Source organism: Pteropus medius, unplaced genomic scaffold (genome assembly GCF_902729225.1).
Source record: "Pteropus medius unplaced genomic scaffold, Ma_sr-lr_union100, whole genome shotgun sequence".
NCBI lineage: Eukaryota > Metazoa > Chordata > Mammalia > Chiroptera > Pteropodidae > Pteropus > Pteropus medius.
In genome coordinates, this window is record NW_024342469.1 from 4,857,128 (window position 1) to 4,881,677 (window position 24,550).

Consider the following 24,550-nt stretch of genomic DNA (forward strand, 5'->3'; position numbering starts at 1 on the left):
CTGTTAACTTTGTCATTGGTATTGGTTTCTAAACACAGCCTTAATTTTTGATGTAATAAAATTAATTTTTTATATACACACACGTGTGTATCCTTATAACTTTTACTGTTGAAATTTCGTTTAGAGTCATGCCCTGCCCTAAGTCACAAAGATATTCACCTACATTTTCTTCTTGTTACCTTATGGTTTTACCTTTCATATTTTTCTCTTGTGCCTGCCGTGGGGCAGACCCCGTGGAAGGCAGTGGAGAAAGAGCGGTAGATAGGAAGACAAAGGCCCGCGCCTTGTTGGGACCGAGTCGGAAGGTATTCAGGGTTGATGTTGTCTGCGCACAGCGGGCTGGGCTCTGGTCTGCACCGGCCTGGGACGGCTGCAAGGCGGGCCGCCTGGGGGTGTGGACAGAGGGCCAGGCTAGGGGAGGGCAGGGTGGTCTGGGGCACAGGCCTGAGAGCACACTGTGTGTGTGATGGCTGCCCCTCCCTCCCTCTGTTGTGCATTGAGTCTGCATTGTGACAGCCAGAACCTCAGGGTTCCCGGGGGAGTCCCGAGTCCTTGGGGGTCCCTTGTAGTGGTGAGCCCTGGGCAGGGAGAATTTCCTGCTTCCTGGGTGCCTTAGATCTGAGGCAGCACGGGGTGGGAGAGTGGGAGCTTTGGGGGTGTCCTACCCGGTTCCATTCTCACTTGGGCCACTGGGATCACCGTGGGACTTTGGTTATTATCAGGTAATTTGTCTGTGAGATGGGCCTGGTGGTCACCAACCAAAGAGGAGAGTGAAAAGAATAACGTGGAACGTGTATGTAAGGTGACCGGTTTGTGGTACCCTGTAGGTCTCCCTGACCTGATGGCCTAGCCCTGTCATGGGGGGCCAACAGCTGGGAGGCTCAAAGGAGCTGCAGGTCTGCATTCACTTCCCCGCTCACCCACCAGGGGTCCCAGAGGTCTCACTGGCCTGCTTCCAAATTCTCCAGCTGTCCTGTTGCCTTTGGCCACTGTGTCTCACAGAAAGGAGCTGGCCAAGATAAGTAGGCTGTAAAGTCAGAGCCGCCAACATTCTCCATTGTCCTTGTGAAAGGCAGTTCCGGCCTGTGGACACCCAGTGGACAAAGGAGGAACTGGTGCGACCTTTCTGAACAGCCCTTCCCAGCACCCTGTGATCACACGCTCCCCGGTTTTCAGGCGGATCCCCGTGTCTCTGCTCCCATCCCCGACTGTGCAGGGACCGCCTGCAAGTCCAGCCCAGACTCGACTCAGTAGACTGGAACCGAGGCTGGTCTAACGCTGGGTTCTCAGGGCCCGGGGCAGAGGCCAGCCAGAGGGATGATGACAGCCAGACTTAGAGCAGGGGAGAGGTAGGCAGCCAGCCATGGGGCTCGGGGCCTGGGTGAAGGGTGTTGTAGGTGCAAAGGGGATCACGTGATTTGGATTCCTAAGGGGACATCACGATAGGTCTGGCTTCCGGAGCTCCCAAGGCAGAGCTTGGCAGTTGGGAGGAGGGAGGTGGGAACACGGCTTCTGGAAGATTCTAGAAAAGGTTCTGCTCTTTTCCGAGCCTGAGAGGTCCAGCCTGTGCAGTGGGAGCTGGGATCCTGCTTCCTCTGTCCCACCCCCACCTGCCGCCTGGAGGACGGGGTCGTTCCTCTCTCCTGTTCTGCGGCTCTCCATCCCCACTGCTGGGGCCCAGTCTCAGGAGGCCCCTCTCACACCTTCGCTCCAGGAGCTTTACCCTCCTGAAGCCCACTGGTCCCCGAGCACCGCACCCTTGACGAAGGCCTGACCCGTGAGATTTCTCGCTGTCTGACCCCACCTCCCACCCTCCCCACTGCTCCCAACCCGGCTAGGCCTCCAGTCATTCCCCTGCATCCTGTGTTCCATGTTCCATGGCCAGCAGCCGTCTCACCTGCCCACAGGTCCCCATGCTGTCACCTTCTTCATTTCGCCAGCGCTGTTCTCTCTGCTGGAACCTTTTCCCTCGCCGCCTCTGTGATGTGGCCGGCTCCCCACTCGTCCTTGCACACTCAGCTTGGACGTTGCTTGCAGTATAGCTCCCTCCCTCCACCCCCCTCCCATGGCCAGGCAGTCCCTAAGGGAGAAGAGACGGGCATCGTAGCCCTGCACCCGGGCGCATGCATGTTGAGCCTCTGTCTTTAGTATTCCGGTGTCCGAGCGGCTAAGCCTGAATGTAAAGGAAGTCAGAGACATAGATGGCTTTAGATCTGGTTTTAAAAAATGGGCATTTTGTGAATGAATCAAGTGACGATAAAGTTTCGAAGAAAGCTTATTTTCAATTCCTACATTAAGTTTCTGCCATTTGGCCAGCTCGAAACAAGCTAGTATTTTGAAAAGCGAGAGAGAAGCTTTTTAAAACTGATAAAACAGAAATAGCTAGCAATAGATATATCCTGACTTTAATGTATGATCAATTTGTCATATATTTGAAAATTAATTTTCTTGCACTTAAAAAACCTGTTGTCATTATACCTCAATTAAAAAAAAATGTGTTAAAAAGAGAACACACTCTGGGGGTGGCTCCATAGTGTAGTGATTAGCACGTCTGCTTTATACACAGAAGGTCCTGGGGTCGTGCCCCAGGTGGAGCCACAGACCATACCCTGGGAGTACCAGGCCCCAGGTGCACTGTGCGAGCCTGTGGGAGGAGAGGCCCCTTACACGCAGAAGGTCCTGGGTTCACGCCCCAGGTGGAGCCACAGACCGTACCAGGCCCCAGGTGCACTCTGCGAGCCTGTGGGAAGAGACACCCTGCCTTCAGAGATCAGTTCTTAAGGGGAAATGGCAACATCCATAAGGTCAAGGGTGGAAGAGGAGAGAGGGGAGATTAGAGAGAGGGGAAAAATAAATAAATAAAAAGAGAACACACTCTACTAAAGAAGACAGGTAGCAAATAGGAGTAAGAAAAGTTGCTCGGTATCATTAGACATTAAGAAAATGAAATTTAAAATGAATATTGCCACCTACTAAACAGAATGGCTAAAATAAAAAAATTAAAAAACCTGACAGTGACAAGTGCCAGTAAGAATGCAGAGCAATTGAGATTCATACATTGCTAATGGGAGTGCACAGCGGTGTAGCCACTTTGGATGACAGGCAGTTTCTTATAAGGTTAGAGATACAGTTACCATATAGCAATCCCACTCCCAGGTATTTATTTACACCAGAGAAATGAAGGTGTATGTTCCACACAAAGACCTGTGGCTGAATGTTTATAGCTTCTCTATTTATAATTGCCCCAAACCGAAAACAACAGAGGGTCCTTCAACAGGATGGAAGGATAATCAAACGGTAGTCTCTTCATACAGTAGAATTCTACTTAGCAATAAAAAAGGGATGAACTACTGATATAGGCACCAACATGGATCAGTCTCAAAAGAATTATGGTATGTGACAGAGCCAGTCACAAAAGCCAGATCACATGCTGCGTGATTCCATTTACCCTGGGTATCTTCAGAAAGGGACATAAATCAGATTAGTGGCTGCAAGGGGACTATGTAGGGGAGGACATTGAAAGAGGGCGCCAGGGAACTCGCTGCGAAATGAAAATAGTCCCTTGTGGTGGTGGCTGGACACGGTGTACGTTCATCTGAGCTCATCTGGGTGTTTACTGTAAAGGGTGAATGCAGATTTACCTCAGTTTAGAAAAATTGAGTGGCCCTGCTCTTAGGACTGCCAGCGTCTTGCTCAGGGGAGCCAGAAAGCCACGTTGCTCTGTCACTGGGTGGTTTATAGAGATGGGAACAATGACATCTGAATGTCCTTATGCTTGGACTAAAGTGATGGTCTGTCACAAGCCCATATGGAAGGAGCCTTTTCGTTGAGCAAAGGACAGCAGGGCAGATGTCACTGGCACATCTCAGTGCCCGTTGTCATGAGCATTCCCTTCTCCCCTTGGCCCCAGCAATGGTCACAGTGCCAGCATTTAAACCTAAAACATGGGCCTCTGGAAACAGCCTTCCTGTATTCCTTGATGCTTTTAGATTCCGAGAGTTTCATTTAAATAAGTGCTGATGGATTGAAACATCCTTTTCCCTAAATCATCTTAGAAGGGTTTTGAAAATGAGAGAGATGGGCAGGTTTCTGGGGAGCAACATATTTTGATGTAGATTACCAATTCGAATATTGCTGGAAACAGGAGATGAAATCCAGCTCTGCGTGGTGGCTGTGTGTGGACTGTCGGGTCTGCGTGGAACTGTGATGTGAGCTCTTCCTGCCCCCAGCTCAGCAGTACTGAGTTGTGTTTTGTTGGTTATTTTTTTCATCCTGCTGTAAATTTCAAAATGACAGCAAGGCCCTCTTTTAAGGGAAGTGAGCATGTGGTGTCACTTCCAACTGGTTGTGAAATGCTTGCTTTTGCCTTACTAAAATGGGGGTGCTGAAGGTTGGAGTTGAGAGTTCAGGTTCAGATTCCCTGGCTGAGGAGTAACAGCCAGGCCCTACTTGCGCTGCTGCAGGGGTCTGTGGAGGGGATGGTGACACGTTCATGACCTTCAGCAAGCCTGCTGCAAATCATAATGGGCCTCTGGAGAAGGCCGCTCAGGCTCTCTTGACTTCTGGGCCTCCTTGCTGTCCCCATGGAAGTGGGGTCATCTCAGCCTGCCTAGAGCCCTGGGCTCGGGCAGCTCTTCCTGAAGGGGCTGGAGTCCCTTCCCCCCACTGCCCATCGTCACGCAGGGCCCGTGTGTCGTGTGCCTTTGCAGGATCTTACCACACCACCTCTCCCCCGGGCCCTCCTATTCACCTGGTTAACTCAGCTCAGGGTCAGAGAGACGCCCATGGTTGAACTGAACTGTTCATCAGTCAGAACCGATCAGACTATGCCACTGGTCTCTGCAGCCTACGCAGCAGACAGGGCTCTGTACCCTGCAGGAGAGGGGACCGGAACTCCCTGTTCTCCAGGAGCTTCCAGCGTCACTCGAAACAGACGGAATATGAGAGTGGTCGGGCAGACAAAGAGACTTTTAGAACCAGTAAAACTGACAAAGGGTCGACTAGGATTTTTGAAGACAGAGAGAAGAAAGGGTTGAAAATACAATGGACCATTTTTCTGTCGTGTTTCCTCTGAGAAGTATGTATTTCTGATATCCAGTGTGAGCTACATGGTGTCCTTTCAAATCAGTGGCTCAAAGAATGAAACACTGAACACTTGATTTTCACTCCAAGTCAGCCACTAACGTTTTCTCAATTACTCTTTTATTATTTATAATTTAGATGAGCTAGTCTCAGCTTTCACATGTGAGCAAAGTATTTAAAACTCATCTTAATCCTTGTCAAAGCAAGTAAGTCTGTGACTGTGGGACTCTCGGCAAACGTAACTTGTCTACGCCTTGGTTTTCTCACCTTAGAATGGGGACAATTATTCCTACTTGTTAGGGTAGTGGCAATATATCAAGGTGTAGAACACCTTATTATGGTGCCTGGCACATAGTAGGTGCTCAGTAAGTACGTACTATAATTGAGGAACAATAATAGTATAGTGTGTGGTGACATCAAAGCAGAAGGCACCTGGAAATCTGTTTGTATCCCCGATGATCATTTAGCCAAGAGTCTAGAGTGTAAGATCATTTTAATCTGAGTTCCCAGAGTAGACATCACCTACTTTGGGAAGCTGTCCCTGGCCCCTCAGCCTGCCCAAGATGCCCTCTTGGGCATCCTCAGCCCCTCACTTCCCTCCATCACATTCCTTCCCGAGCTGGTCCGTCTCCCTCCCTGACCTCCAAGTCAGAGCACGGACCCTGGCTGTGTGGATGTTGAGAAGCTCTGAATCACTGTTTTGTATGTTTCTGCTAGTAGTAAAAACGAGGGTGCAGGGTGCCTTTCCAGTGGGAGAGGGGATGAGCATCTGGGGGCCTGGTTGGCATGGAGGCTGTTTGTACAGCAGTGAGGGTCAGGCTGTCCCATGCTTGGGGGGTAGGGGTGTAGCGCTGGCAGGTGGGCTGCTGCCCAGAGCCCCAAGCCTCACCGCGTGCTTCCATCTCCTAGGTCGGGAACTACAAGCGGACGGTGAAGCGGATTGACGATGGCCACCGCCTGTGCGGCGACCTCATGAACTGCCTGCACGAGCGGGCGCGCATCGAGAAGGCGTACGCGCAGCAGCTCACCGAGTGGGCCCGGCGCTGGAGGCAGCTCGTGGAGAAGGGTAGGGAGGCCACCGGCCAGGGCAGCTGGGCCCCAGGCGCTCTGGGCACATCGGTGACCTCTCTGTGCCAGTTTCCTCCAAGGAAGTGGGCAGGAGTGCATCTCGTAGTTCTCGCAGTTCTGAGGGCTGTGATTCTTTTGGGGGAGCAGCAGGGTGCTGTCACCCATAAGCACAGGCTGCTTGAGACTTCCTTCCCTTTCCTTAAGACACAGTCTACGCTGTAAGCAGCAACCAAGCCTCCCGTGGCAGCCCCTGTCGTCCCAGGACATGCTGCACTTGCCCATTTAACTCAGAACAGCCCCCCGTGGGCCCAGACTCGAGTGAGCTCTGATCCGATCCGAGGCCCGGCTGCTCAGCGCCATGGTTCTGACACTGGGGCCTGTTGATATGTCAGCTTGGCCACATAGCAAGTCAGATGGGACTGGATGGTGATACCCGCCAAGATTTCTAATTTTGATTTTAATGGGAATAACAGGTTTTGCCCTGCTCCCTACCTAGCTAAACACTCAGAAGATTCTGGAGCTCAGTGGCAGAATGCTGCCGTGGGTATGGATGGTGCCGTGTGCTCTTCTCAGCAATGGGAGGGGAGCTTGATTGATAAGGGGGTTTCCTGGGACAGAAGCGGGTTAGTGGGAGTTTCTCGGGGTATATTTTGGGGCAGGTTCTTCTGCCATGACCTCTGTCCTTGGAGGGGCCCCCCGGGGTACGTTAGGTCTTCGGGTGGAGGGTTCTGGAGAGCCAGAGATTTCAGAGGGTGGGACCAACTGTCTGTTTTTCCCCTGATACTGAACCGGTCGGTCTGTGGGGCGTAGCATGGTGGTTGGTTTGGAGTAGGTGTCAGGGAGTGGGGCAGCTCTGTGCGGGTGGGGGGTGGCCGGGGACGGGTCATCTCCCGCAGTAAGTGGTAGCTGTTGTCATTTTCTTGTCACATCTCAGGATCCAGCTGTCAGTACAGTCCCCGCTATCTGTTAAGAGCTTAAGGTTCATGAGCACCTGCCGTTCCCCCCGTGGGTCCCGGCACGGTGGCGCACACCTAGGCAGGACAGGGTGCTGCGATTTCAGAGACACGAGGGGCCAGAGGGTCAGGGGGGCTCACGTCCCATGGTCACCCACTTCCTGCCCGTTCCTCTCTGTCATCGCCCAGCCCCAACAGTGATCATCCCCCGCGAGTGCTGCGGAGACAGGACCTGGGGCTTCCATTGTCATCCCCAGCTTCTGTCATATCCTCTTGGTCCTCACTCACCTATGCCACACCACCCCACACCCTCAGCAGAGTGACAGGCCAGATTTCGAGTCTCCTTCCTGAGAAGGGTGAGCGAGGTGAGTGAGGCACCCGCACACCACTGTCTGGAGGTTTCCGTGGGGGCCAGAGCATGTTCCTGCCCCTCGTGTTTTTAATGGCTAAAGCACGTGATGACGCTCCCCCCAGCCCCCCAAAACACAGCCTCCATGCTGCTGAGGAGACAGTCCTCTGTTAGACAGGCAGTTCTCTAGTTCCTGCAATGAGCCGGGCTCTTCCTGGGGGTGAATAACAGAGGTCCCGGCCCTCGTCCTCGTCCTTTCTCCCTTGGGAGAATGTGCGGTCCAGTAAAGAGCGAGCCACGGTGCTGAGGAGTCCCCCGGAAGGGAAAGGCCAGAGCGGGCTCAGTGACCGGGGAGAGAGGCCAGCTCACTTCAGAAGGCCCCTCCTGCAGCCAGCCTTACGCAAATTAAAAATCCCAAGATGCAGAAATTTGAGTTTTTAAAGAGCCCAGTGACTTTTTAAAAAGGAAATTTGTGCAGTCCCCCAGTGTCCCTCATAAGAGGGGTCTGAATGGATTCGGCTTCAGTTCCTCCTCCTTTTCATCATCCCGGGAACTGAAAAAGGAACAGCCACTGAGAAAAAAATGTCTGAAATGACCAAAAGGAAACCTCCCAGCCAGACAGCGGGGCTGCTGGCCTCAAGCCCCCCGACAGTCTAGTGAGGCTGACAGGAAAGCCCCACCCGGGGCCTGTCTACCCCCAGTGCCAATGACCACTACTTCCCTCCCTGCAGGGCCCCAGTATGGGACGGTGGAGAAGGCCTGGGTGGCCGTCATGTCTGAGGCCGAGAGGGTGAGCGAGCTGCACCTGGAGGTGAAGGCCTCGCTGATGAACGAGGACTTCGAGAAGATCAAGAACTGGCAGAAGGAGGCCTTTCACAAGCAGATGATGGGGGGCTTTAAGGAGACGAAGGAGGCCGAGGACGGCTTCCGGAAGGCGCAGAAGCCCTGGGCCAAGAAGCTGAAGGAGGTGCGCGGGTCCTGCAGGTTGCCCCCCGCCCAGCCGGCGCGCAGCGCTCTCGCTGGTGACCCTGTCCCACAAGTGTCCCCCCTCCTCCCACACCCAGGAACTCCTGCGGGCCTCCTCTCAGGCCAGAAGCCCTTGGTAGCTAGCTTTTGCCCAAGTTTACGTCTTAAACGTAATCCGTATCCACCCATTTCAGTCGCGGAAACCGGGCATCAGCACCACACCCTCGTGATGGAGCTCAAAACCTCGGCTCTTAGCCACTGACACTACCTCCTCCAGCCCTGACAGCTGTCCGCTGGGGAGGTTCAAAAGCCCCTTTGAGCTAGTAGAAAGGATTAATTTTAAATTTTCTTTCTCTCATATGAGTTTTTCTCTCAAATTTGTAAATGATACTGAGATTCGATTTCCCAAAAGTAGTGAGGAAGCCACTGAGTTGCCCAGCCTTGGTCAGCTGGAGGCTCAGACATCACACATCCCTCCCCCGCCCCCAGCACTTGCTGACGCCCCCCGCACACATGCAGGTGGCCAGCCCGGTGCTCGGGTGGCGGTGCCGCTTCCTTCTACCCCCTTCCCCTACCTGGCTTCACGCAGCCGCTCTGCCTCCTCCTCCTCCTGAGAGTCGCCCAGGTCTTTGGGCTGTAAAGGGCATTCCTTTTTTCTCTGTCTCTGCTCTTGCCACATCCCTGGCCCCATTTGTAATGACACTGTCCCCCTCATGGGGCCATGGCTACAAACTCATTTCTACTCTTATACTGAAATCTGTGACTTTGTCTCAAGTAAGGAAGCTTCCACTAAGTAAATATACACATTGGGGTGTGTGTGTGTGTGTGTGTGTGTGTGTGTGTGTGTGTGTGTTGCACATACATAGTAGCCTTCAAAAACATGGAAGACGTGGCCGACAACCCTGCCTCCCACTATCAGCCCCTCCCTCGTGTTAGGCTTCTCCCTCGCCGTTGCCGCTGCCCGGCGCGCTCTCCGTGTATGCCTCCTCAGCTAGACCGTAAGCCCCATGGAAGCCCAGCTGCTTTGTCTGGCGCTGAATCCCTGGTGCCGAGACCAGAGCCCGACACGCAGCGGGCGTTCGGTCAGTATCTGCTGCCTGAGCCTCGCTGTTGGAACCGGTCGTAGTTCCGCTGGTCTTGCAGCTTTGCTCATCTGCGTAGCCTCCGCCAGGATTTTGAACTTTCAGAAACACGATGTCCGGGGACTCATTTTCCTGTAGGTCGAAGCAGCAAAGAAAGCCCACCACGCAGCCTGCAAGGAGGAGAAGTTGGCCATCTCGCGAGAAAGCAACAGCAAAGTGGACCCGTCGCTCAACCCTGAGCAGCTTAAGAAACTTCAAGACAAAATAGAAAAATGCAAGCAAGATGTTCTCAAGGTAAATCTTGAACGTCTGTATGTGTTGAGGGCACCTGGTACCCGGGGAGCCCCTGTTGCCGCTGGGTTGCATGGGCGGATGGAGGCCTCCACCAACAAGACACGTTCCTGCCCTCAGGAAGGTCGCACGGTGAGCACCTCACCTCACCAGAGGCTGTGTGCCCACCTCAGGACTGGGGGCCGATGACACCTGGGCTCTGGGAGCAAAGCGTGGGAGCGGCTCGGGTTGCCACAGGCGGGGTGTGGGAAGCAGGAGCTTATGCAGGACTTGGAGGTGGGCACGTCAGCTGTGAGGAGCCGGTGTGCGAGCTGGCACGGGGCTCTGGGCCCCAAACTGCCAGTGGCCTTGAAAGTCAGATGAAATAAAGCTCTTGAGACACTGCTGGCCGGGAGCCCCCGAGTGGGGTGCGGTGGGCGGAGGCGTGCAGGCCAGAGCCACTCCGAAGGGCCCATGGAGGGTGGAGGCCGGGGGAGGGCGCGGGGGAGCCCAGTGCACTGGGACCCCAGGAACCCTGAGGCCGGGGGCGGAGAAGATTTCTGCAGCAGCCTCGGCAGTGAAGGCCCGGAAGAGGTGCAGGCAGAGGCTGAGGGGCTCAGGGTGCGGGGCAGGGGCAGTGAATAGGCTTGTAGCATCTGGGGTGCTCTTCCGTTTCTTCTGTTGCGAAGGGGAGACTGTCCACCACCGTGGGTTAGTGAGAAGAGCAAACGCAGTGGTCGTGCAGGGCGCCACAGATGCAGGTGGCACTCTGCCGGGAAGGCCTGAGCCACAGGATTTAGACGAGACAGCATCTTTCAATTTAGCAGTTACCAGGAAGCGAGGGCCGACGTGGGCAAGGCCGTGGGCCTGTGCACTGGGTCCCCGCCCCACCCCTGCTTTGCTCTGTTCTAAAGGTGGGGGGTGGAGGCTGCCACTGGCAAGGGACTTGGGGGTACAAAGGAAATAGATTGGGGTGCTCCTTAGGTGCTGGGTCACAGCTCCTCTCTGTGCTTATTCCTAATAAAGTCACCCAGAGGGGCTGGCTTAATATTGCCACCTGATAAGTAAGTCTAGGTACCGATGAATTCAGAAGTGGTGACGAAGGACAGAGGTGGGTGAGGACCCAGGTGGCAGAGAGCCCAGCTCGCTTACTCTCAGCCAGAGGGCACCCGGGCTGAGTGGCAATGAACCTTCATCGTGTGGCATCTGGACTTGCTCGCAGACCAAAGAAAAGTATGAGAAGTCCCTGAAGGAGCTGGACCAGGGCACGCCCCAGTACATGGAGAACATGGAGCAGGTGTTCGAGCAGTGCCAGCAGTTTGAGGAGAAGCGCCTGCGCTTCTTCCGGGAAGTTTTGCTAGAGGTTCAGAAGCACCTCGACCTTTCCAATGTGGCCAGGTAAGTGTCCCTTTAGCTTCAGAGCCCATCACAATGAAGTAAGTGGAAGGTTGCTTTTGAGTACAGCTCACTTGCTGTTCTGCAGACTTGGGACGGCGGTCTGTCAGAAGGGTTTCTCAAGGTCATTACGTTCTCCTGCCCTGGGAGGCCCTTCCGCTGAGCCTGTCTGCGGCCGCCCAGAACAGCCAGTCACTGGCCTGAGCCCGACAGCCTCATGCCACGTGATAAGGGGGCCATGCTCGGCCAGCTCTGTGTACAGTGCTCTGGGGCTAGGCAGGAAGGTGGGTGGGGCGCAGCTCAGACCACAGTCGGCATATTTGAAATCAAGCTGGCGCAAGTCCAGCATTTCTGGTCTGACTTTGAGGTTCCCTGTGAGTCCTTCCAGTGGTTCTAGGCCCAGGCAGCTCAGACCTTCAGAGACTCGGTTGTGAATCATGACGTGAGGCTGGGATATTTCTTCCGTACTTTTCTGTCTTTGGTCCTGTGATGCCTTTGCCAGGGAAGAGGTCTGGGCTAACAGCAGACGTAGACTTCCGTCTCCATAGAGCAGAGCAGTTTAGAATCAGCTCACTAGTCAAGGCTCGTTAACTGGAAATTACATTCCATTTTGCTCCTTTATAAAAAAATTTGAAAGCAACAATTACTGTACAGCTATGCTCCCACTACTTCATTAATCTTTATGATAGTCTGTAAAGTAGGTGGCATTATTCTACCTCTTATTGATGGGGAAGCTGAGGCTGGGTGAGGTTAAATGACTTGCCTGAGGCTACAGCTCGCTGGGGCAGGGCAGGCCTGTGTCAAGCCCTTCTGTGCATAGACCAGTCCCCACTTGTGAGTGCTTGTCCTCGGCTGCTGTGCCTGGCCTCACTCAGTGCTCCAAGCCACCCTGGCACGTAGATGGTATAGCAGTGTCTTGGGGCTGCCATAACAAAATGCCACAAACTGGCTGGCTTACATCAGCAGGAATTTATTCCCTCGCAGTTCCGGAGGCCAGGATCTGAAATGCAGGTGTGGGCAGGGCAGGGCAGGGCCGCGCCGCCTCTGACAGCTCTAAGGGAGACTGTCTCTGCCTCTTCCAGCTTCTGGCGTGTGCTGTCAGTCCTTGGCCTTCCTTGGCTGTAGACGTGTCATTTCATTCACATGGCCATCTTCTCTGTGTGTGTGTCTGTGTCCAGATTTCCCCTATTTTATAAAAAGCGGTCCATAGGTTGGGCCCACCCCTAATGACCTCATTAACTTGATTGCCTCTGTAAAGACCCTGTGTCCACATTAGGTCACATTGTGAGGTACTTAGGGGTTAGGACTTCAACATATCTATTTTGGAGAACACGATTCAGCCCATGACAGGTGGCATTATGCCCGCTCAGCAGAGGAGGAAACCGAGACCCAGAGAGAGTAAGTGACTTGCCAGCTATACGAATTAGGAGCGAAAAAATCCAGGACCTGCAGGGACACTCCTTCTCCTCACGGTCAGCTTCCTGGGCGGGGGAGCTGGAGTGAGCTGTCAAACAGGCCCCTCCCGCCCCGCTCCCATGGCAGGCGGTCTCTGCTCTGGTCTTAGCACGCAGCTTTCACGCAACTGAGTATGAACCTCCCGGCCTTTTGGAAGGGATGAGGGGGAACTTGCCTGACACTCGACTCTGGACCTAATTAAGGGAGACCACCCAGACTGGAGCCCCATGTGGCCCAGATGCCAGCGCCTTTTGCATTATTTGACACAGCAAAGCCAAGTTGTTGCCCCCCGGTGATTTAAAGCTGATTTGTCAGAAGCCAAAGCTGTGACCTCCACACCATGGTTATTCTTTGTTCCCGTCTGTGCATGTCGAAGCCAGATGATCACCCAGCTGAACCAGGGTGGGCGTCCTGATCTGGGCCGTGAAGTCAGCTGCAGACCTCTGCGTCTGCTGTGGCCAGGCGCTGGGCCAGAACAAATGAACGGTGGCCATCCCTGCCTTCTGAAAGAGTCCTGTTTCTCTCTCCGATTTAGCTACAAAAACATTTACCGTGACCTGGAGCAGAACATCAAAGCTGCTGACGCCGCGGAGGACCTGAAGTGGTTCAGAGCCAACCACGGGCCGGGCATGTCCATGAACTGGCCGCAGTTTGAGGTAAGAGGAGGCAGTGCCGGGCCTCGTCGGCCTGGCAGGGGCCTGGGCCCACAGGGTCGGGTTCAGTGTCTTTCTCGTTCCAACTCTGTTGGCCTTCGCCCTGTTTACGGGGCGGCCTTTGCTCACGGCTGTGCTAGAAAGTGAGTGGATGCTCCCTGTTTCGGGGCTTCGAGCATTTCCGAGGGCCTTCTGGACCTCCAGGGAGGTGCAGTTACGTTCTTTCTCATTGGGGACTTTGCTGGGTACTTCCTGAGTGCTGTCATTTCCCTCTCGGTGAGTCCTAGGAGCTACAGGACATGCAGGGCTCCCGGTTGCCTGCCCCACCCTGGGCGTGGCCGGGAAGGGAGTGGCCTCAGTGAACACCAGGCCAGGCAGGCCAAGGGCACCAGCTCAGTGGCTTCTGGTCCAGGATGGAAGGGGAGCGTGGCTTCAGTGTTAGCTGGGGGACTTATCTCCATTTCAGACAGTTTATTCAACCAGTTTAGGCTCGGGGTTAACTTTCCTTTTTCCCCACTGTCAGGGGTCCAAGTTCCAATATCTTTATGTGCAAAATACCTGGGGATCTTGGACTTTGCCAGCTCTAGTACTGGGCCACCAGGCCCGCGTCCCCACCTCCCACCCGGATGGTGGTAGAGCAGGCAGTGGCCTCAAGTCCTGCCACCTTGTGCTCCGAGGGAAGGGATTCTGTCTTCCTCGTGTTGAAGCAGGGCTGGGAGGGCCCTCCAGGGCGTGGCTGCTGCCTGTCCTGGGGAGGATGCTGGAGGCGACTGTCTCTGTCTGCCTTGGACTTGGGCCAAGTGGCTTCCCCAACACAGTAGCAGCCGGAGCCCAGGTTGAGTCAGGGCTCGCCTTACCCTTTATCAGCTGTGGGACACTAAGCAAGTCATTTGTCCTTGTGACTCAGTTTTCCCACGTGTGAACTGGGAAGACAGTAGCAGTCCTCTCCTCTAGTAGTGGCCGGGGGTTCAGTGACCTGGTCCATGCTGCGTACTGGCCCCGGGCCCACCACACAGAAGCCTGTGTGGCCCCATCTTGGCCTGCAGTATCGTCACTTCTCACATGAGCCTCTGTTTTCTGGAGCTTCTCAAGAAGGTGCTTCGGATGACCTTGCGGGTCCCTGCAGCTGAGTGTCCCCCACCCCGGCACCATTTTTAGGACATCTGTTCCCAGCAGGAGGCCCAGAGCAGGCTGTGCCCTTTCCACAGAGGCATTGGGACAAAGCAGGGGCTCAGGGGCCTCTAGGAAGTGGACCTAGAGGACAAAGCACCCCCACACTGGGAAGAAGGGAGTTGATGACATCTCTTGTGTCCACGGGGTGTTTACTGCTCTCTTGAATGCTCAGGGAATCGCTTACGAAACCCCCACCACACCCCAATCCCTTAGGGTTGTGGGTCAGTAGTCAGTACCCAGAAAAGGAAGTGAGTGATCTAAGAAGGAAGACTTGACAGGCTCTCACTGGGCGGGTTTCCGGGCCAGAGCCCATGGGTGGCCCTTCTCTCTGTGGGTCTCTCGGGCTGGGAACCAGTGCCCGTAGGTGGCACATGGGGTTCTTACGGGATCATGCTTGCCTTTCTCTAATGAAATTATTTGTTTTTATTTTCCATGCCACAAGGATGAAGTAAGTTTCTATTTGATGGCTAACTCATTGAATTCCAAACCTCCCACAGGGTGCATGCAGCCCATGTGGGTCTGTGTGTGGTGTCCACAGCCTGGTTCTGGCACCACGTGCTGGGTACAGACCCATGGCAGCAGTTCTGCTTGCTGATTTTGTTGTCCAAGTTAACAGCTGGCCCTTCCTTTCAAAGTCAGCCTGGGGTTGATCATATCAGCCCTTGCAAGCCACCTAGTCAGGACCGATTTGTATTCAAAAGGTCACTGTGGGGACTGTGAAATTCCAGTTGAGTTCTCAGTCACCTTATTTCAATTGAGAGAATAATTAATTAAAAAAAAAAAATAGTTGACCTGGTCTGGAGTCAGGGGCCCGGTCTGCCACCCAGTCTGTGTGGGCAAGGCACTTGTTTTTTCTGGGCCTTGTTTCCTCATCTGAGAAATTGGCGGGTTAGACTAGATGTTTCTAAGATGAAGTCTAACCTTCAGGTTCTATAACTACATGTGAGCAAAGGTGGAGACTCAGCTGTTAATTCAGTTAAAGCTGTCTGATGATGGGTGGAGTCGCGAGGGAGGGAGAATTCATTAAACATACCCCCACACATGCTTTTCTGGAAAATCATGCTAGAGCTTCTTTTCTCTGCTCCTAGTGTTTTTCAGGGCAGTTGATAAAAGGCTGCCATATGCTGGGAGCTTTGCTTTGCTTCGTTAGCCACTCAGCCTGCTGCTCAGATTGAAAAGGGACCTTTCCAGGGTAGCGAAGAGCGCCGGGTTTAGGGGGGCTCCGCTCCTTGGAGACTTGAGTGGTCGGTTAGCTTATCCGCCCCTTTGGCGATGTGGTAGCCACCCAGCCCCTGGTTTCATTTGCAGCCCTGGGTTCCAGTTCCCCATTGCAGGCTTGCTCAGGGCCCGCAGCCAGCTCTCTTGCCACCCTGGGAACTTGAGACAGTTTGGGGCATAGATGGGAACGGGCTTCAGCTCTGAAGTCCGGTGGTTTAGACTGATGCGGCCTCAAACATGTGAACTTCTCAATTTCTCTCCCTTGGGGCCCATTAGGAGTGGTCTGCTGACATGAATCGAACTCTCAGCCGGAGAGAGAAGAAGAAGGCCACTGATGGGGTCACCCTGACAGGCATCAACCAGACAGGCGACCAGGCTCTGCAGAACAAGCCCAGCAGGTGGGTGCCAGGCGGCCTCCATCCCTGGGAAAGGTCCCTGGGCCCTCCGCGAAGGCTGGGGCGCCCCCATCTTAGACATCCGGGAGAGTCCTTAGGGGCCTCCCAGGGACCCCCGTGAGCATCTGTCCACATGCTGCCTGTTGGGCAAGGGCCCCAGGGCATCTCCAGGGAGGGTCATCCGTCCATCTGGTGCCAGAGGGTAGCTAGCTACAAATGTGCTTCAGGCCCCAAGCTAGGGGAAGAGCTGGTGTCAGGTGCTGGTCATCATGTGTTCTCAGTGGTACACACAGGCAGGTGGAAGTCACTGTCAGTGGTTTCTTTCAGGTGAGCTCAGGTATCTTGGCCAGGTTTGTACTTACTTCCAGGGCTGTGTGCAGGTGCCGGGGGCGGGGGCGGGCAGGAGAGCATCGTCAGTTCTTTTTCAAATCACCTCTTTGTTGAGAGCCTTGCTGATTTCTAATCTCACGTTTGTAAAAGCTGAATTTGGATTGAAGAGGTGGCACTGAGGTCATTAGAACCTCCTGGAAAGTGCGTGCTAGACAAGGCCCGCTTCCGGGCCTCGTAGGCCCCGCCGCCCTCTACAGAACCGTGGCCTCTGGCTGCCTCCCCCTCCCCCACAGAGGCCTCCACCTCGTACCGTGTGACGATGACGTCTTGTGATCGTGGCTCCCTAGGAAGGGGCAGCGCAGGTTCTGGGGGCCTTTCTGTAGCCCTGGTCACTGAAGCCCCTACCCAAGCTCCCTAGGCAGACAGGGCCTGTCATCTTTCAGCTGCTTTATCACCATCTGGGCAGGTGGGTGTGGTTAAGTGACTAGAGCAGCAAGCACCTGTGTGGCTGAGGGCAGGGGTGGGGAGGAGGAGAAACCGCCCTAAGGACCTCCTGGGGGTGGGGTCTAGACCACCAGGGCCGCTGCACAAGTTCAGCTGCCCTCCACCAACCCCTCGGCAGGTCAGCTGGAGAAAGGCGCCAAGGAGGTGGGCGGGCCTGGTGGTCTCAGGCAGCGGGCAGGTTTGGATCCAGTGCCCCTCACCGGGCCTGAAGCCGATGAGGCCAGCTGGGGTCACCCTGGTGGCATTTGCAGCACCTCCTCCTCTCCGCTCCCCAGCTCCGAGCCATCCGTCCTGCACTTTGAGTGCCTGCTCCATGCAGCCCTGGGCCTGAAGGCGAGAGGCGGTGCTGGCCGGGGTTCCCGTCCCGTGACTTGTCAGGTCCGCCCGCTCAGAGTCAGACGGTGGGGTGCCGGGCTCGCGGGGCCTGTCCTACTTCTCTCTGGTCTTGTCCTGCACTTAACACCTGTAGTCGCTGCGTCCCGTCGCCCTTGGCCATCAGCCCTCAGGCCGGGCTTGGGCCTAATTTCTCTCTGGTCCTCTGGGGCCTGGCACACAGTAGGCAGTTGACACACTTGTGCAGTCTCTCTCGGGAGCACGGGAGGGGTTCTTTATTCCGAGAAAGCACTGTTCAGCAGGCCTGGTGTTGGTTTTAGGAGCTCTAGGCCCAGAAGAACCAGGGAGGACACCCCCTTTGGTAGTCAGCAGGAGAGGTGTGCTGTGCCCCCAGGAGCCTATCTTCAGCTCTCATCAGTGGGGCTCCGAGCCTCCCAGGCTGTCACCTCCCCAGGTAGAGCCCCACAGGCTGTCTGGCCTGCCAGCTCACAGCAGTGGTGACGAGGTCCAGGTAGGGAGGACCGTGGAGAGAATCCCTGTGGGCTCCATCCCAGGGCTCCTGGCTGGGACACGTGGCATCCAGACGCAAGGACGGAGAATGGAGTCTCGTTCTCACACACTTGGAGCGTGTTTAATAGCCAAAGTACTGCCAAGTGTTTTGCCAAAAGAACCTTTTTTGCTTAAACAACATATTCCTCCCATCCGATTTGTCCCTGGCCCCATGATCCTGCAGCCAGGAGCACCCCGGATCGCAGGGGCCTTGAAGCTGGGGTCCCCTGAAAGCTCTCTCTCTCCCCGTAGCGACCTTAGTGTCCCGAGCAACCCCACACGGTCAGCGCAGTCACTGTCCAGCTACAACCCCTTCGAGGATGAGGACGACACGGGGAGCACCGTCAGTGAGAAGGAGGACATTAAGGCCAAAACGTTGGTGAACAAATGTTTCCCTCTGGGTCCCGCCTCGCTCGCTCTTTCTCCTTTCCTCTGTCCGGGGCCTCGGCCCCTCGGCACTCAAAGCAATGCATGAGGCCCGCAGGCGGTGGCCCAGCGGCCAGCTTTGGACACTCTGGCTTTTGTTTCTCAGGGAGGGGGGCACCAGTAACAGTCTGTGGTTGCTTTTTCTCTGACCTCCATTAACCCCCGTCAAGGCCCCGCACAGGAAGACAGGTCTGCTGGGCGGCCGGCCCTGCCTCTGCGGGGACCTGACGGCGCTGCGCTCCTGCAGGAGTCCCTGGCCCGGCCCTGCCAGCCCCACGCTCAGGCCCCCGGGTCCCCTCTCTTGCAGCGTGAGCAGCTACGACAAGGCGCAGAGCTGCCCCACTGACTGGTCGGACGACGAGTCTAACAACCCGTTCTCCTCCACGGATGCCAACGGGGACTCCAACCCATTCGACGAGGACACCACCTCGGGGACCGAAGTGCGGGTCCGCGCCCTTTATGACTACGAGGGCCAGGAGCATGACGAGCTGAGCTTCAAGGCCGGTAGGCGGGCTCCCCAGTGGCACCCAGGCGCATGCTCCCACCCTGCTGGGGGAGGCTTGTTTGATTTGAAGCCTGGTACAATGGGGCTAGTTTCATTTGTGGGGGGCCCTGCCCCATTTCAGAAGTAGCAGGTGCTCGGTGCCAGAGTTTAGAAGACAGGTGCCCTGTGCCTTTGCCCAAGGCGCTGCCCCGAGCCAGGGCACGGCATGGCCGGGCACTGGAACCAGGCGCCCGTGGCAGAGCCACCTTGTCCAGACCCCGGAGTCACACTCAGTGTGTGCCCTGGGCCAGCAGAGGCTCGTCTTAGCGTCTTCCACTTTTCTTCCTGCAGCCACGCTCTATTCACGTTCACCCTAGCACAGCTCCGTGCCGGTCACCGAAACCGCGGTTTCACAGAGCAGTCTGCGCTCGGGTTACGTGGCTCTGCGCGCAGACGATTTCTGTCCTGTGTCTTTTTACTTTTCAACACTGGCTGCACTTCACCAGATGGGTTGTAACTCGGTTTGAAAAGACTTAGAGCTCGTGTCTTAGAGGCTTGAGCCGCTTAGCGCCTCAGTGGCTCAAAGGGGAACCAGATTCCTTCTTCGGCCTTGTCCCCTCTGCAAAGCCACCCCAGATCCAGCATCCACCCCTCCAAGGGGCAGCTGGGCCAGAATCAACTCACAAAGGCTGGCGCATGCCCCTCCGCTCGAGTTACACCTCTGGGACAGGCCCCCACATCTGACCCCGGTGCCGCTGGCCGGTGACGGGGCGGGGCCCACAGAGCCTGGGAAGGAAGAGGTGGGTTCAGCCTCTGTCCCTCTACAATCAGCAGGCCAGCCAGCTGTCCCCGGACACTCGACCCCAGGGCTGGCCATCAGGCGTGCCAGCCAGTTGTAGGAAGTTGTCTTGTGCTTTTGAACAAGTTCTGCCTAGTTTTCTGTCGTTGGTTGGTATCGTTTGCCCCTTACTTTGCTGATTTATTTATTTAACTTCTAATTCTTTCTCAGTTTTACCTATCAGATTTTTCGGCAGTTTTTTAGATTTCAAATGTTTCCTTCTGCTTCACATGAACTGTCAGAAGCAAGTTGACTGAAAGGACCGTTTCTAGTCACCGGTTCACATTTTCACAACTTGGAGCTTTCTCGTCAGTTTTGTCTGGTTTCTGTGTTGTTTTTCTTTTTTACGATGTGACATTACTTCCTGGCCAGCGCTGCTTTCTTCTGTCTGTAGCGGGCTCTGGCTGCTCCCACTCCTCTGGGTCTTAGGTGCACTTTCCACCACGCAGAAGCATCACCTTGCTGGTGTCTCGCTGTGTGCCCGGGGGCCTAGTGGCCTGCAAGGACAGGAAGAGAGAAAGGCCAGTGTTCACGGCGAGGGCCCTGCCGGGGGCACCCAGGCCAGAAGGGACGGAGAAGAGGTTTGCCCCTCGTGTCACTCGCCCTGTGGCCCCCTGCAGGCACTAGGTTGTTGCTAACTAAGTCTGATTCACACGAGCCGAGCCGGGGCTGAGGAGGTGGCCCAGGGCCCAGCTGGGCCCTGGCTCCAGGAGGAATTACCATCTCATAAGGGAGTAATGGCAGCTCCCACCACGTGCTGGGCACTGTGCTGGGTCTTTTCATGTTGTAACTCGTGGTCCCCACAGCACCTTGTCCACCAGGGCCCAGGGGGCTGGGCAGTTTGCCAGGCCTCTTAGCCCGTGAGCAGCGGCTCTGGAATTCCAGCCCGGCAGCCTAGCAGCCCGGGTACTGGCCCCCAGGCATCTTCATCAGTATTGCTGCAGCATAAAACAGTCAGGCAAGTGTTGTTAAACGAGGCATAACAGCCTGGAAAAATTGCAGCTAATGCCTGAAAAATGGACCAAAATGCCAACGAGAAATACAAAGCGGCAAACAGAACAATAGACAAAACCATGCCCGGGGCTACCAACCCTGTCCTGCCCCTGAGAAGCCTGAGCTGGTGGCTCCCACGCCCTCTCTGCAGGGTGCTCACTGGCCAGAGCACCTGGCGGCTCCTCGCCTGTTCCCTGGTTCTGAGCTGCTCTGTGCACCCTCAACAGGAAATCCAGATCTGGCCCTTCCCCCACCGCAGCCCCGATCACACCTGTGGTCCTTGTCCCTTTGTCTGTCTCCTTAATACCCAGGGCTCCATCTGTCTCTCATCTCCGTATCTCGTCTGCCACCCAGGGCCTGTCTCATGGTAGAGGTTCCTTCATGTTTGAACAAACAACATAAATCAAACCGCCTAACACACAGAGCCATGGGAAAATTCCAGAATGAGGCCAATGGCTTCCATCCAAGTGTCAGGAAGGGTTGATTCTTTGAGCCAGAGGACATGCCCCAGCTATGTACTGGAGATGGAATGATGGTGCTGCCCACCCCACAGCCTGCCGTCTGGACCCGGATTAAATGACGGCCCAGGCCAAGGCAACAAGTGCCGGAAGAGAAATAAGAGTGGGTGGGCTGGGCCCAGGGGAGGCAGGACAGCAGTGGAGGGGGAGGGAGAGGTGGCATGACCCTGTGAAGGATTCTTTTGACCCGGTCCAGTCTGCGATGGTGGTCAGAAAGGCACAGAACTACAGGCAGCCGTGAACCTCAGAGTCTCCGGGAGCCGCTGTGGCATCTGAGAGAGCCACTCTGAGAGAGAGGTCTCCGACTTCTCAGAGGCCCCTGCAGAGGCAGCTTAAAATGCAATTTAGTAGAGAAATAACTGGTCCTTGCTCCACTTACCCCCCGGAGAATGCCTGCCCCTCCTACCCAAGTCAGAGACCCTCTGTGGGCCGGGGGTGGGGGCTAAGACATGAGGGAGACTGACCCAGTAGTCACTGTGTCACCTACCGGCTCATCAAGACCCCTCTCTGTCTTGCAGGGGACGAGCTGACCAAGATGGAGGACGAGGATGAGCAGGGCTGGTGCAAGGGACGCTTGGACAACGGACAGGTTGGCCTGTACCCAGCGAATTATGTCGAGACGATCCAGTGACAGCCCCGTAGGCTGGCTGGCGGAGGGGTGGAGGCTGTGGCCCCAGGAACTCCGTTAGCCATCGGCCTGGGCAGCACCTCTGGCGCCTCCAGCCAGCTGTGTGGGCATCCACTTTTTCCTGTAAAAGATGATGGCTCCGTTGCTCTTGGCTTCATGGTGTCTCTTGAAGACAGACGAGCCGGTCATTTCACCTGAGACTTGCAGCCTTCCCACAGTGCAGACGGAGATCTGAACACAGGAAGACCCAGTACAACAGACATCGCCCGCCCCTCCCCGCTCCCCTGCTCGGTGTGCGTGTTGGCTTATCATGGATCTGTATATTCTTGACCTTGTCTTTCTGCCTCTCCTCCGCGTCAATGGTGGGTTACACTGATTCTTGTTCCACTGATCCCTTCTTGAATGCGTCTCATCACCCGCAACTTAAATGAACAAATTTACATGTCATTTTCTGAGGTTTTTAATTTAAAGACTGTGTACGGTTGTACTTTTTTATATACTTGTTCCTCCATTCATTTACACTTAAATTATGGCACAGATTGATGTACACCAGGCTTGAGGAAGTGACACCTCTGTTCCCGTGTCGTACTGTTCGATTGGCCACGCCACTGCCCGGCTTATTTGGCCAGACGGCGTGTGAGGCGAGAGTTCGCAGTAGGGAATTCTGGGACGTGTCATGGCTGCGTCTCTGCTGATGCTGAGTGCTCTGTGCCCGTGGGCGCCCAGACATGAGTTTCAGAGATAAGCTTATGCCATGCTTCCCCCCGTCACCATATTTAAAACCTGTTTGTACTCTGTTCATGCAAAAAAGTTAACTCTTAACAATTCTGCAGTGATTTGGAGGTTAAAAGAGAGAAGACTAACTTTTCAGGCAAATGCATCTGTAGATTAAGATGCTTTATGATAAACATAAAGTCATGTCTTCATGTATATCTGTATATATTATTTGATATTCAGAGAATCTAAAGAGCTTGTCTACTGTTTTAATGAGATTAAAGGCTCTTGACAGTGGGTTTAATTGGTTAAACTGCTCGAAGGCCGTGGCATTCGGGCACAGGCGTGGCGGGTCAGCCGGACCTGCTCCGGGCTCGGGACATGGGCCCCCATGGGCCTCTCTGAAGACGGTTGGAGGGTGGTCTGTCCTCCCCGGCCAGCTGTGCGTCCAGCTTCTAACCAGCTTTCGTCCCCTCCGTAGCAGAACACTGAAAAACTCCCAGGTCTTTCCAGTGATTGCAAATTTCAGTCATCCGTATTCCTCGTGAGCAAACAGAAGCTGGGTCTCACCCCATAGCACAGGGGTCTCTTCTGGGCGCCCTAAGTCATCAGGGAGCAGACGCACTGCCACAGGAAGCTACACTGAACTCACGGGGCATGGGAGGGAGGGAAAACTTTTATTTTGTGTAACTCAGACGTTGGTGAAATGGCCACCGCCATCACAAGCTATGCATTTAACGCGATGTTTCCAGGGAGCTCGATGTCTTGCTTGGAAAGTGAATGTGTGTATGTGTTTCTCTTGAAGACTTACCAGCAGAAATCCTTATTCCTTTGCTACAGATTACCAAAAATAGTCGTCTTTTCGGTTCAGGAGTTTCTTTAAATGTATAGTATTTTAGGAAAAAAATCAATAAACAGTTGATCTCATGAATATGACAGTCTCTGTGTCATGCGTGCCTCACACTCGTATCAGCCGGTAGACTTGTCTTCGTCAGCACTTCCCAGCTGAGATCCTTCACAGACTGCTGCCCAAGTGGCTCTGTGCCCGGCCCCCTGCCCCTACCACCGTGTGGCCTGGGCCTCACCGCTGGGGGCAGCGGGCTGGCATTTCCCCCCTCCCCAAGACCCAAACAGCAAGACGGGACCAGAGACCACCTGTCACCTGGCTCCTGTGAACACATTTCCTGGACACGTGCTGTGCGTGGGGCCCTGTGCTCTCCTCTTACAGCTCCGTTTGACAGCAAGAAACAGGCTCCAAGAGCCAGGCTTACCTGTGGGGACCCCGCGGGACCCTGCACCCTCACTGGGTGGGGTGAGGAGAAAGGAGGCCGGGGTGAGGCGAGAAACGGGAGGTGTGCGAGCTGCCGCACCCAACCTGGTAAAACTGCCCAGAGAAGTGCCCCATATGGGCACCTCGACAGGCACCAGGAGGGGTGAGGTGAGCAGCCGCCACTGCAGCATCACTGCCCGGCTCACCAAGGGCCCAGGACAAAGCTTTGTCATCTAGCCACCCGGTCTGATAGGTGACGGGCCCCCTGCTCTCCGCTTCTGAGGAGGAGCTGGAGCCCATCGAGCTGCCCGCTACCCGCTGCCCGGGGCAGAACCAGCCTCTGCTTTGCCTGCTGGCCCGGGCAGCCTCGGAGAGACGGGCAGGACGGGGCGGAGGGAGGGCTCAGAGCAAGTTCCCGGGCCACCTGCACTGTCCCAACTGCCTGTGGTGGAGGCTGGGGTCACCTCCTTTGCAGAAGAGCACGCAGAAGGCCTGGAAACTGGTTCAGTGAATTGCCCGAGGTCCCATGACAGAAATGCCATTCAAACTCACATCTGCAGGATTCTTAAGGGCAGGCCCTTCCACGATCCCTGCACTGGGCGATGAGGAGCAGGGGGCCGAGTGGGAGGAAGCCTCAGTCGGGTGGGCCCACCTCTGCTCCGCGAGGCCCTTTTCTCAGCCTCCCGTCCGCTCCTAGGCTCCTGCAGAGTCCGAAGGGCCCTCACTGCGCACCTGCTGCTCTTCTCCTGGCCCTTAGGGGCGAGCTAGGAGCCTTTACTCCCCTTCTGGGCCTCAGTTTCCCCAGAAGAGTGGTGCTTGCCTTCCCAGTTGGAGAGTTCAAGGAAGGGGTAAAAGGCCACAGGCACCCAGGAGGTGGTAACTAACCGGTTATGCGTGACACCGC

At 55.3% G+C, this 24,550-nt stretch overlaps 1 protein-coding gene across 2 annotated transcripts in view; it reads left to right on the top strand.

The window, feature by feature from the left end:
* The window catches only part of PACSIN2 (protein kinase C and casein kinase substrate in neurons 2), a 106,388-nt gene extending 83,081 nt beyond the window's left edge, over nucleotides 1-23,307 (top strand). For both annotated transcript variants that reach the window (XM_039863272.1, XM_039863273.1), the window contains exons 3-11: nucleotides 5,992-6,148; nucleotides 8,184-8,419; nucleotides 9,639-9,794; nucleotides 10,993-11,168; nucleotides 13,156-13,276; nucleotides 15,941-16,062; nucleotides 18,028-18,150; nucleotides 18,509-18,705; nucleotides 21,553-23,307. In XM_039863272.1, the coding sequence (XP_039719206.1) occupies nucleotides 5,992-6,148; nucleotides 8,184-8,419; nucleotides 9,639-9,794; nucleotides 10,993-11,168; nucleotides 13,156-13,276; nucleotides 15,941-16,062; nucleotides 18,028-18,150; nucleotides 18,509-18,705; nucleotides 21,553-21,665 (1,401 nt within the window). In that variant the 3' untranslated portion in view covers nucleotides 21,666-23,307. The remainder of the gene's footprint in view (nucleotides 1-5,991; nucleotides 6,149-8,183; nucleotides 8,420-9,638; nucleotides 9,795-10,992; nucleotides 11,169-13,155; nucleotides 13,277-15,940; nucleotides 16,063-18,027; nucleotides 18,151-18,508; nucleotides 18,706-21,552) is intronic.
* Nucleotides 23,308-24,550: the final 1,243 nt, after the last annotated feature.